General features: G+C 46.2%; 2 protein-coding genes and 1 long non-coding RNA gene across 5 annotated transcripts in view; 2 read left to right on the top strand and 1 right to left on the bottom strand.

Annotated features, from left to right (window-relative positions):
- Positions 1-3564, bottom strand: part of SEC22C (SEC22 homolog C, vesicle trafficking protein) — a 33880-nt gene extending 30316 nt beyond the window's left edge. The window contains exons 1-2 of one of the 3 annotated variants that reach the window (XM_042998647.1): positions 3132-3265; positions 2232-2297 (exon numbers count right to left, since the gene is read on the bottom strand). The gene's annotated coding sequence lies outside the window, so the exon portion shown is untranslated. Of the gene's footprint in view, positions 1-2231; positions 2298-3131; positions 3266-3480 lie in introns of those variants that run through there. The other 2 variants (XM_007080995.2, XM_042998648.1) reach the window with 2 other exon arrangements.
- Positions 3522-8339, top strand: LOC122241972. Its single transcript, XR_006222084.1, has 4 exons — positions 3522-3601; positions 5625-5787; positions 7122-7314; positions 8002-8339. It is a non-coding gene; the product is annotated as an uncharacterized LOC122241972 (long non-coding RNA).
- Positions 8340-8345: 6 nt separating this feature from the next.
- On the top strand, positions 8346-11436 carry SS18L2 (SS18 like 2). The gene is made up of 3 exons (XM_007080994.3): positions 8346-8569; positions 8836-8912; positions 10751-11436. The coding sequence occupies exons 1-3, from the start codon at positions 8501-8503 to the stop codon at positions 10836-10838; spliced, it is 234 nt and encodes a 77-aa protein (XP_007081056.1). The 5' UTR covers positions 8346-8500; the 3' UTR covers positions 10839-11436.
- Positions 11437-12162: the final 726 nt, after the last annotated feature.

The following is a 12162-nucleotide window of genomic DNA, read 5'->3' as shown; positions in this document are numbered from 1 at the left end:
GCCCTGTCTCGGGATCTGCACTGACAGCGTGGAGCCTGCTTGGGATTCTCTCTCTGCCCCTTCTCCACTCATGCTTTCTCTTTCTCTCAAAATAAATAAACTTTAAAAATAAAATAAAATAAAATAAAATAAAATAAAATAAAATAAAATAAAATAAGCATCTCTATAAGTAGATCAATAATCTTTTCTGCTAATTAACTGTAGTTTCAATGATTTCTGCTTGAATGTTGAAAAACATGTTTTATAGTGAGCAGCTCCATAACTACATGACATTTCCAAACTAGAAGGTATTCTAATCTCAGAATTAATTAAAATAAAAGCTATCTGCATTTAACTAGTATTCAGTTCAAAAAACAAGAGGTAGTGGGATGCCTGGGTGGCTCAGTTAATTATCTGCCTTCGGCTCAGGTCATGATCTTGTGACTCGTGGGTTCCAACCCTGTGTCGGGCTCTGTACTGACAGCTCGGAGCCTGGAGCCTGCTTCAGATTCTGTCTCCCTCTCTCTCTGCCTCTCCCCCACTCACAATCTATCTGTCTGTCTGTCTCTCTCAAAAATAAATAAAATGTAAAAAAAAAAAAAATTTTTTTTAATGTTTATTTATTTTTGAGAAACAGAGTGAGACAAAGCATGAGCGGGGGAGGGGCAGAGAGAGAAGGAGACACAGAATCCGAAGCAGGCTCCAGGCTCTGAGCAAGCGGTCAGCACAGAGCCTGATGCGGGGCTTGAACCCACGAACCGCGAGATTGTGACCTGAGCTGAAGCCGGACGCTCAACCGACTGAGCCACCCAGGTGCCCCTAAAAAAATATTTTTTAATAAATAAAAATAAGAAACAAGAAGTAATGGTATAAATCTGAAAAATCATGCCACAATAATAAAAAAAAAAATGTATTATCGATTATACAAAGACAAAAGCACCCGCAGAGTACTCACACAAAGACAATAGTCTCTTCCAGGTCTTCCCGGCTCCCTCTACAAGCCAGTAGACTGGCTTCCTAACCTAACACCATGCCTGGCACACATGAGAAGCCTTCAGTAAAAACTGTTAAGCAAACGAATGAATGACCTAACAGCTGCCTTATTTTTGCCCACTGAAACAAGAAATGTGGGTTTTCAGATCTTGTCATATCCTAATCTGTATTTTGAACACTTTTCCACAATAAATTTCTACTTGGAGAGAAAAAGACATTTATACAGATGGAATTTTTCTGAAGTAGAAACTGAATTAGTAATCAAATATACATACCCAAGTCACAGCTACCACGCTTTATAAAAATTACATTTTAATCTGCCTCCCCCATTTCCTAAATCCTCTTCTCAGCATCTATTTATAAACTGCTCGTGTCATAGATTATCCCTATTCTACCAGCAAAGACTTTGTCCTTAGCTGGAGGCCACCCTTGCTTGTTCCCATTGGTTTTTTTTTTTCCTCACCCTTAGCCCACCCCCAAATCCCTACCACACATGCTCCTCCCCCTCCTCCTCCAAAAAAGAGGGAAAGAAAAAGCAGGAGAGAAAAACAGCATTAAACGACCAGACCAGGACCAAGCCTTGCAAAACGGTAATGCAAACAAACAACGAATTTCATTGGGCACACAAATACTCAAACACAAGTCTTCACCATGAGGCATATTACCCACTCCTCAAATACACAATACAGGAAACAAAACTGGGTTAGTCACCCTTACTGAATTCATCTTCAACTTGAGAACCGGTAACCTAATGTGTAGATCACTCAGGATCCTCTGTTCCATGTTTCTTGGGGATGGTGTGGGGATAGGGAGGGTACACATATCTCTGAAATGAGTTAAAAAGAGTAGGGGACTGAACTTGATAGCGACTAACATTACGTGCAAGGCACTGTGCTAGGAACTTTTAAACTGATAATGTTATTTACTGTTCAAAACTATCTATGAGGTAGGCATGATCTACACTGGACAGGTAGGAAAACTAACACATAAGCGAGAGAGCCAGGTTTCAAACCCAAACTTCCTTACTGAAAACATCTGAAAGCCTATACAATCTTTTCAATATACTTTGCCTCTCTAAATCCAATTTTGGGGATCACAGCTACCCTATTTCTATTTTCTCTTTCTCCTAGAGCATTACTAAACTAATCAGAGACCTGTTAATAGAAGGAGCAGAGGCCTAGGGTCACACTTGTTACAATTACTCCTTACTCGCTGTGTTACTTTGAATAAGCCAATTTTCCTCTCTGACCCTCCATCACCTTTTGGATGCAGCTTGTTTCTGAGGCTCTTTCTGAGAATAAAACTTTCGGACTCCAAGATGTCTTCTGTGTTGTAAAGACAAACAGAGCTATAACCGCATTGTCTACAATGTATTTTCCAGAGCAAACTCTATTATATCGATTTAATTCTATTTACCAATATGAAACCACCTTCAATTATTTACATTTTAATTTTACTAAAATTACCTTTATCGGGATTAATTCCTTTGTAAAATTTAATTAAGATTTACCCTATCCATTGGTCTGAGCTTTACTTTTTTGTTCTGACCATGTAACAAATGTCACCAAATACTTTTCGCCACTAGGAATAATTCTTTTGTGGTTTTGATTTCTAAAAACCTCATTTTTCCCAGACTGCTTTATCCTTCTGTCCCTGGAGGTCTAGAGGTGAGCCTGTGATGGACACAAATGTACATCACCTCCTACATCTAATGTTCGGAAAAGCTGGTCCAGTGCACCCAGTATTTGGTAAACCAAGTCGTATAATTTCGGCATGGTAAGGGAAGTTTGCAATTAAAATTAAACAGTACTCAGACCGGGGCTTCGTGGATAATCAAGGATAATCAAGGAAATCGTCCCCTCTCTCATTTGGACACACCCCTTCTCTTCCCACCGGGAGCAGCGCTCCACGCGCATCAGTCAGTTTAGGGTTCCAGCAGGCGCGCCCCGGCTGTCCCCGAGTCCAGAGAGCCGCCCGGGGAAGAAAGGGGGGACAGGCGACTCGGGGAAGACCCACGAAACCGGGTGGGGCTAAGTCGGGCCTGAGGGCGGGGCGGGCCCGGGGCCGCCTCCACCTCCAGGCCCGCCCTGCGCCACACCCGACCCCGCCTGCTTTCCGCTAACGGGCCGGGGCACCCGACTCCGCCCGCCAGCCCTCACCTCGCCCCGACGGCGGCCTCCGGGAGTCGGCGCCCGCCCGCCGCGCCGCCTCACCGCCGTACCACCCGCCGCCGCCTCTGCAACCTCAGCCCACCGGGCGGACCCGGCCCAGGTCACTGGCGGCCCAGGCGCAGGTAGGCGATGGTGCGCATGCGCGAATCTTGAATCTCTATTTGCAGCTGCTAAGCGACACCCGCACCCGAACCGGCCAATCCTGGAGTGGCTTCCCCGCCCAGTCCCGGAGGAGTCCCGAATTAGCTAGTTCTTAAAGGGCTGCCACCCAAAGGCACAGGGGGAGTGGCAGGGGCGCGCGCTCCTCCCAGCTTTCTTCCCGTCTGCTGGCTCTCACCCGCTTGGGTTTGACGTCCAAGCGTGTAATTCCCACGTCCGGAGGTGCGAGGAAACTTCTGGGTCTAAGCTCGATTCCTCCTGGGGTGGAGAACTGACGTGCCGAGACAGGGAGGTTCTGCGTAAGTCCGCGACACGCCCCCGCTGTGGGTTCTGCCGTCTGCGCAGCTGGGCGGGAAGTCCGAGATAGGCAAACCAAAGAGCACAGCCTCCTGCCAGCCTGGATGAGGTGCTAAAGTCCGACCCTGGAGGGACACACCCCAGTCTGGGGGTGGAGGCACTCACAGGTGTCACACGGATGGATGGCCCAACGCAGGGAAGCGGAACTCGTCCATTTGTTTTTCGCCCAACAAATTTTGAGCACCTGCTGTGTGCCAGGCACTATGCCTGGCGGTGGGGACACAGTGAGGAACTCCTGACACTAAACACTATGTTAAGAGAAGGCAGAGCGAAAGCACTCATCAATTAAACAATTACACAACATGTGTTGAAATACAAACTGAGATGTGTGCTCTTCCGAGAGGAACAAGGTTTTTGAGAGAAGTTACAGGAGCTTCTGGTCTGAACTTGGGAGTCCGAGGAGGCTTCCTTGAGAACGTGACACTACAGCTGACTGGTTGCTCACTAGGCAAAGGGGAAAAAAAGAGTGTTTCAGACAGAGGGCGGTTTGTGTATAAAGAACAAGAAGGCGGCAGGGCTCCTTTAGACGGATGAAAAGAAAGAGGTGGTGCGTGAGGAGCTAGTGTTTAACAGGCACAGAATTTCAGCTGGAGAATATGAAAAAGTTCTGGAAATGAATGGTGGTGATAGCTGCACAATAATGTAAAATTTTAAATGTCACAGAACATTTAAAAATGGCTAAGATGGTACATTTTAAGTTATGTATATTTTGCCACACCAAAAAAAAAAAAAAAAAAAAGACAAGAAAAGGAACTGAGAGTTTAGAGAGTAAGGAATAGGGTGAGAGCCACGAGAGAGAATAGAAGAGCTAAGACCAGGCAAGACCTTTGTAGGCCATGCTAGAAAGTTTAGGACAGTGGGAAGCTGAGAAAATATTTCTTGTGTAAAATCACTTTGGCTGCTGAAGTTAAGATCAAAATGAAAAAGGCTCATAGAAGCTATGGTAGGACCGGCTGGGAAGCCAATGCAGTCGTCTGGGCAAAAGACGATGAAGCTGGGGCTCGCTTAGACTTGGACTGGAGCGATGGTGAAGGGGAGGAGAACTGGGCAGTCTGCAGAGACACGTAGGAACAAAATCAACAAGACGTGGCGACGAATTGGATGTGAAAGAGTAACAAAGTGGCTTCAAGGATAATGCCACTGTTCAGCCTTGAGTGAATGCGTAGATAGTGGCGGGGTTCCTAGATACGGAGAAACTGGAAGAGGATCTGATTTTGGAAAGAAAAATGATCTCTAGTTCTATCTCAGACAAGTTGAATTTGAGGTAGCCTAGAGACTTCTGGTCCAGATGTCAATGCAGGCAGTTGAATGTACAGGTACAGGCCTGGGCTAGACATCAACTTTTGAAAGTCATCACCACAGGGGTGGACACTGAAGCAGGCCTTACATAGCCAGAGAAAAATTACAAAATGAAAACAGATGACCCTCCAGGGATCCCCACCTCCTGGTATTCACACTCTTGCGTGGTCTCCTCCACATTGAGTCAGGGTTGGCCTGTGTGACAAGTGATCATGAGGCTAGGTCGTAAAAGGCACAAAAGATAAAAGCAATGAGATTTGATCGGTAACAGAGATTGAAACCTCCTCACTGAATGTGAGGGAACCACTGGGATTCCCTCTCCAAGTGTGTTCGCAGGCGAATGAAGACCTGTTCTTGTCACCACAGGTCATGAAGACAAAACTCTGGCTTAAATGGGGAAGGAAAAATTGGCGCCAGACCCACAAAAACCAAGAGTTTTTGAATGTGGGGCCTCAGGCTCTCAAAACCTGCTACGTGAGTGCTTTATAATAGGGCTTTGTGCTCTCTGACGGGTGCAGCTAGAGTGGCTCAGGCACCATAGTGGATTGGGCTACAGGGGTAAGATATGGTATCTGGAGTCCTAGCCCTCCTCTCCAATCATTGGTCATTTTGACTCCAGGCTCCAGAGATTTTCTTTTCCAGCCTTCTTCATTCCTCTACTTCCAGGCTCACACCCTAGATTGCTGTATCACCGCAGAAGAAGAGCTCCACCTCTGAAGTTGTAAACGCAGACACCTGATCTCTGACCGTCCCTTGGCTGTTCTCAGAATTCTGCCCACTGTTGCCTGGCCTGCGGAAGCCTCCAGTCCACTCGTCCTTCTACTTTGTTGTATGTATCACCTTTCTCCAATCTTTATTTCCTTCTCCATCCACTGAAAGTGCAGGGTTTATCATTTCCATCACATTCTTCCCAATATGCTTACCTCCATTGTGCAGTTTTTCTTCTGTCACATCTGCCTGGGAGCACTCCAACTCAGGAAAAAAATCCAATCTTCTGGCTTCTCTAAATAAGCCCCTGAGCTGGAAGTGCTGCTGGAAAAAAAAAAAAAAATCGCACAACCATACAGATCAGTGCTATGTATGTACCTCGCCAGCCTCCACCAGGTCCTCAACACTGTCCGGCAGTCCCATGTTTGCTGGGTTGGCTCTGTCTCCAGCTCTCCCCAACACCAACCTCAAAATCTCCTGCATGCTCCCCAGATCTACCACTCTTCAAGATCCCCCTAGCCTCCCAGGTGCCCCCTTCACCGAGGAAAGAGCAGCCATTAAAGTAATAGCCCTCAGTTCCCACCAACTTCTGTCCCTCTACCACCTTCTTTCCCTTTTCCCCTTTATTGCCAGGTTTCTTGGAAACAGTGGCCTGCTCTAAAGACTCCATTTGCTTCATCTTTCCTGTATTTCATAGTCCCTGGAAATTCTCACTTCTGCCTCACCACATCACTGAAACCTCCTTCATTAAAGACATTAAAGTTCTAGTCTTTACCTTGCTTGACCTTTCAACAGCATTTGTCATTGCTGTCCTGTCTTGCTTCCTCAGTCACTCTTATTTTTATATGACCCCCCCCACCTGATTTCCTCTTATATCTCTAGTCTCCCCACCCCTCCCCCATGCTCCTCTGTAGCCTCTTTTCCTTGGCCATGAGAGAAACCAAGTCACTCTCCTTGGGCAGTCTTATCCACTGCATGGTTCCATTTCCACAAGTGATGCCCCTCAAAGCTTATATCGCCAGCCCAGCCCTTGACCCTGAGTTCCAGACCCAAATAGCCAGCCACAGACTTCTACATCTCCGTCTGACATCACCTTGCATGCACGTGTCCATGGCTGAATTGATCACTCTCTCACGTCCAGTCCAACTTCTCCTTCACTGTCCCCTGTCTCCAAAAATGGCACCACCAGTCTCTCAATTGCTCAAACCAAGATACCAGAAGTCATCCCTAATTACTCCGTCTCCCTCCCTCCTCCATTAATTCATTAAGACCTGGCAAGTCTATTCCGAATATCTTTCAAATGCACACATTTTTTTCACTCCTCCACCGTTTCCGGCCTGCACACCTGCAGCAAGTAGCCTTCTCTGTAGTTGTTTGTTTGTTTGCTTATTTTTTAAGAAAAACTCTAAAATGCATCTCTGACTTCATTTCTTTTTTGCCTAAAACTGTCTATAGCTTCCATGGTTCCTAGGAGAAAGTCCAGACTCTGGGTACCAGTCACCTGGGTAACCTCTACTTCCTCTTCATATTGAGACATCTGTCTGTTTTCTGTGGAGCCTTTGGGGACTTTTCCCAGGGAGAGAGCCTTGCTGGGGTTAATAGTACAGACTTGGGAACCAGGAAGCCCTGAAGTCCTGGTCCAGTTCAGGTATGTTGCCCCACTTTTCTCACTGGGTTTGCTCCTCTGTGAAATGGAATGAAAGCTGCCTCCTCACAGGGTTGACTAAGGGAATTGTGGAGGGAGAGCCCAGCAAAGTAGATGAACCTGCTCTGGATCAGGGTCACTACTCAGGGAAATGAAGCTCTACGAGGCAGAATCGCCCCCCCCCCCCAGATCCCTTTTGAGTAAAGGCTTCGAAGATCTTCCTCCTAAATGATGTGGCTGCTGTTCACCCTGTACTGCAGGGAAATCCAGCCTTGTTCCCATGTCCGTAATGGATGGGTTGAACAAGAGAGGACAACCACTTCAGAGTGTCAGCGGTTGCCAGCAGTAACTATGTGGCCCAGGAGGGTAGGACCAGCTTCCTTCTTTCATCTTGCAGCAAGCCACCTCTGCAGTATGGTGCATAGGCAGTATGGAGTAGTAAGTTAAGAACGACGGCTCTAAAGCAATACTACCCGTGTACAGATATTGGCTCTGCCCTTAGTGGCTGTGAGATCTTGGGCAGGTTACTTAACCTGTTTTCTCATCTGTAAAATGGAGAAAATAATAGTTCTTTTTAGGGCCGTAAACCTAGTGAGCTTTATTACTACCCAAAGGAAAAATAGGTGTAGATACAAGTTTCTTCCTCAGCAAAGAATAAAGCTAACAGCAGTGTTTTCCTACTACCTGCAGGGTTTGGCTTGGCAGGAGGCAATGGCCAGGGTTCACGTTCCAGACGCGTATCTGGAGGCACCAGAGTGATGTCGAAATAGGGAGGAGTGGACTTGGAGCCAGATATCTGGGTTCCAGCCACAATACCTGTGTGACCCAACGCAAGGTGCTCCTGCAGATAGACTACCCAGCCCCTAAAAGGCGAGGAGCTGATGCCCGGCCCCGCCCCCGAGGCTAGCTCTCCAGACTGCGCAAATGCAATCGAGCGCCTACAGCGCTGAGCCCCAGGGGGGCGGGACCGAGGCTGACGCTCTGACCATCGCTCTTGCGCGCCCAATCACAAATGACGTTCCGTCTGTTCCCAGTCACCGGGAGGACCCAATCAACGTCGAGAGTGGAGGCCCCACCTAACATGGGTCCCTGCTTCAGTAGTAGTGCGCCTGGAGCTGCCGGTTGGCTCCGGTTTAGATGCACGGGGGTCCTCAGGGCCTGAGACCGGGTTCCAACCTGGCTTCTCGGGATGTCGGTGGCCTTCGTACCGGACTGGCTGAAAGGCAAGGCGGAAGTTAATCAGGAGACGATCCAGCGGGTGAGCGCTAACGAGGGCGGAGAGAAGTTCCTTCGTTGAGATCTTGAAAGGGTTCGGGCTCGGGAAGCTTCCTAGAGTGAGCAGCATCCCAGCTGAGGCTTGTGGTGGGTTTGCGTAGGGGGTTGGCTTGCAGCGGTGTGGCGTGAGACCGGAACGAAGTCGGCAAGAACACTGGGGCAGTACAGCCCCGCATTGAAGAGACTAGGGGGCAGTGTGCCTGGCCGTCCCGATGACGCACTGCGCTGAGCCTTTCTCTGGTCTTTCAGCTCCTGGAGGAGAATGACCAGCTCATCCGCTGTATCGTGGAGTATCAGAACAAAGGCCGGGCGAATGAGTGCGTCCAGTAAGTACCCGCCCCTCCTCCCAACTTTTGAGAGGAGGATAAACCAGTGTGGTGGTACAGCAAGCTGACCTGAACTAGGAGTCTTGGGTGACTGATCCCCGATGAGGCTCAGAGGTTCCTTACCTGCTCCAAACCACACAGACAGCACATTGTGAAGCCTGGAGTCAGATGTGGCACCCTCTTTGAATTTGAATTATGCTCACTGCAAACTTCCTTCAGGGAGACATGTCAGTTGATGACAACAGGGGTGGGGAGAAGATCATGTGGAAAACTAGTCTCGGGGAGATGAGAGCTGTGGCCCCTTGCTCATCATGGATCCTCAGCTCATCCTTTTTCTGAGGGGGTCAGACCATTTGACTGTTAAGTTAGTTCCCTTTCATTTTCTAACTCGCAGTCTGTAATGCACACAAGGACCATAAAAGACTTACAAGTTAAGCCAAAGGCACATTCAGCACAGTAATTGAATGTTTTCTAGTTATATACCAAAATGAGAGAAAACAGTCTTTCTAAATGTAGTCTAGGAATTATGCTCCGTTTATTGTTACATTATTTCATTCTTACTGAAGACATGTTTAAGAAACCCATGCTTTTCCCACCCCCTAAAAAAATCACCCACAATCCCTCACTGAATAGCTCAATGGAATAGTAGAGGTATCTTTGTGTAAGTCTTTGCATTTGATTCTGGCATCTGACAATTTGCTCTTTTACAGTTTATAGTAAACTCTCATTTTTCTATATAGAAGTTGCAAAACATTCCATTTGGTGTAGCGATTCTCAACCTATGCATAAGAAAGTTATCAAAATTCCCTGGTGGCCTTTTTCACATTGCATAGGCCATGCTTCCTGCCCTCCTAGTCTGATTTGCCTTCCTAGGTAGAGAACTCTGTCACCTGATTGAGAATCACTACTATAGTAAGCTCACATTGATACCACAGAAATGCTTTGTCCCTTTAAGTTTGTTCAACAGACATTCTATAAGTACTACTGAGTACCAGACACTGTTTCAGCTACTGGGGAATCAGTACCAAAACCAGCTTTGCTTTTTACCAAATCAGGTACCTTCTCTGCTCTTACAGAGTTTACATTCTAGACTCCAGAAGCTGTAAGGAGGAAATCATACAATTAGGCACATAGTAGTAAGTGCTTTGAATAAGAATAAACCAGGGTAAGTGAGGGAGAAGGGATGCCATTTTACACAGTGTATATCTGATGCGACATTTGAGCAGACACCAGAGGTGAGGGAGCCAGCTATATAGATTTGTGAGGCACAGTCAGCATCAGGTGGAAAAGCTCCCTAGGCTGGGACACGCTGGTTATCTTCAAATCACAGCAAGGAGGACACTGCAGCCAGAACTCAGTGAGCAAAGGGAAAGTGGTAGGAGCTGAGATCAGAGACATAACTGGAGGCCCCAATCTCATAGCCTTGCAGGCCATCAGAAGGGCTGAAAGAGCTCAGCTTTACTCAGAATGAGATGGGAGCTTTTGGAGGGTTTTAATCAGAGGTATTGCAAGTCTTGACTTATACTGTACCATGATCCCTTAGGTTGCTACTTAGGAGTCAAAGGTAGAGCAGGGAGACCAGTTATGAGACTGGTCGGATACAATAGCCTAGGCAAGAAGGGGAGTGGTTTGGCCCAGAGAGGTAGCCATGGAAGTATAAGTGCAAACAGGTAAGAAGCTGGATATATTTTCCTTGGTGTTAAATAAGGAGGTTGATGATACTAAATCATCTAAACAATAGATGAGCCATTCCACTAGGGTGGGTAAATTCCTTTCCAGTGTTTTGTTAGTGTTCAGGAAAAACAAGCCTCTGATTTTGGCCCGTTTTTTACCCATAGGTACCAGCATGTGTTACACAGAAATCTCATTTATTTGGCTACCATCGCAGATGCCAACCCCACCAGCCCTTCAAAACCAATGGAATAATCTTTCAGCTGGCTCTCATAAGGAGTAATTGAGTGTAACCCATTTCCTATGAAGTAGAGATAGGATCTTTACCAACTCAACTGCTTGAAACATGAATGAAACCTCTGTGACTCTTTGAAAAATGTGAAAAGGTGAAGAAAGCTACTAAGTTAACTGTATTCGCAGCGTAAATACTTATTTTAATAATTAAGCAGATTAAGTTGACTCCAGATGTCCTCTTTCCTGTTTGGATGTTTCGATAACAAAGATATCATGGGCATCTTCAATTCAACCTTTTCAGTTTCAACCTGAAGAGGAAACTGAATAGATGTTGGGCAATCAACAGGAATCGGCAAGACTCCTAACTGAGGCCCTGCCGAATGGATGTGTAACTGTGTGCTCCCTCCTACCAGTTTGTAGTTGTGGACCTGACCATTTTTTTCAGGTTGCTTTGAAATAAAGCTCGCCTTTCCATGAAAGACTCCTATTGAGGTATAGAGGTTTTCATATAATAAGTGTTCCATTTGGTCTTCTGGAAAAACCGTAAGGACTTAAAAATATATGTAACAATGGGACACCTCTGTGGCTCGGTCAGTTAAGCGTCTGACTTTGGCTCAGGTCATGAACTCACGGTTTGTGAGTTCGAGCCCTGCATCGGGCTCTGTGCTGACAGCTCAGAGTCTGGAGCCTGCATGGGATCCTGTGTCTCCCTGTCTCTATCCCTCCCCCGCCCCCAACAATGAATAAATGTCTTAAAAATATGTGTATATGTGACAACACCATTATCATTGCTAACCAAATCAATAGTAATTCTTAATTATTATTTAATATCATCTAATATCTTTTAAAATACTTTTTTAAAATATCTTTTTCCACCTATCTTTTTAAGGTTCTTGGCTGGGCCTCTATAATAAAAGACAGGTTAACAAAAGAAAAGCATATAAGTTAAGTTTGATGTGACATGGGAGTGCTTCATAAGGAAATGAAGACCCAAAAAAACAGTTAAACCTGAACATTTTTATATTAGATTTGATGAAAAGTAGAAAGTTGTGGAAAACTGTGGGTGGAACAGTAGGGTATGAGTGAAGCGTTGTAAATTAGGGGAACTTAGCATGGCCTTTTCATTCAAAATCTCAGTGTCCCTCCTTTTTAAAAGATAAAGATGCTCCTTTCTTCTGGGTATAAGGAAGGCACTTCTCACATGGGGTCTCATGACCTTGCTTCTTGGAAGGTCAGAAAGTCCTTCCAGCATCTCATTTTTCAGATTCCTTCAGCTTAAAATACTCAGTACACCAAGGTGTCACGTTTTGGAATAGCATGTCCTGAACCCCATCAATTATCACAA

The sequence above is a fragment of the Panthera tigris genome, chromosome C2 (assembly GCF_018350195.1).
Source record: "Panthera tigris isolate Pti1 chromosome C2, P.tigris_Pti1_mat1.1, whole genome shotgun sequence".
Classification (NCBI taxonomy): Eukaryota; Metazoa; Chordata; class Mammalia; order Carnivora; family Felidae; genus Panthera; species Panthera tigris.
Note: the sequence above shows the minus strand (reverse complement) of the source record. Positions and strands in the feature narration are given on the sequence as shown.

Excerpts from the sequence above, each read along its gene's own strand:
- SS18L2 (XM_007080994.3), top strand. The coding sequence starts at position 8,501 with ATGTCGGTGGCCTTCGTACCGGACTGGCTGAAAGGCAAGGCGGAAGTT. Across the intron at positions 8,570-8,835 it reads ATCAGGAGACGATCCAGCGG|CTCCTGGAGGAGAATGACCA; the intron begins GTGAGCGCTAAC and ends CTGGTCTTTCAG. Across the intron at positions 8,913-10,750 it reads CGGGCGAATGAGTGCGTCCA|GTACCAGCATGTGTTACACA; the intron begins GTAAGTACCCGC and ends TTTTACCCATAG.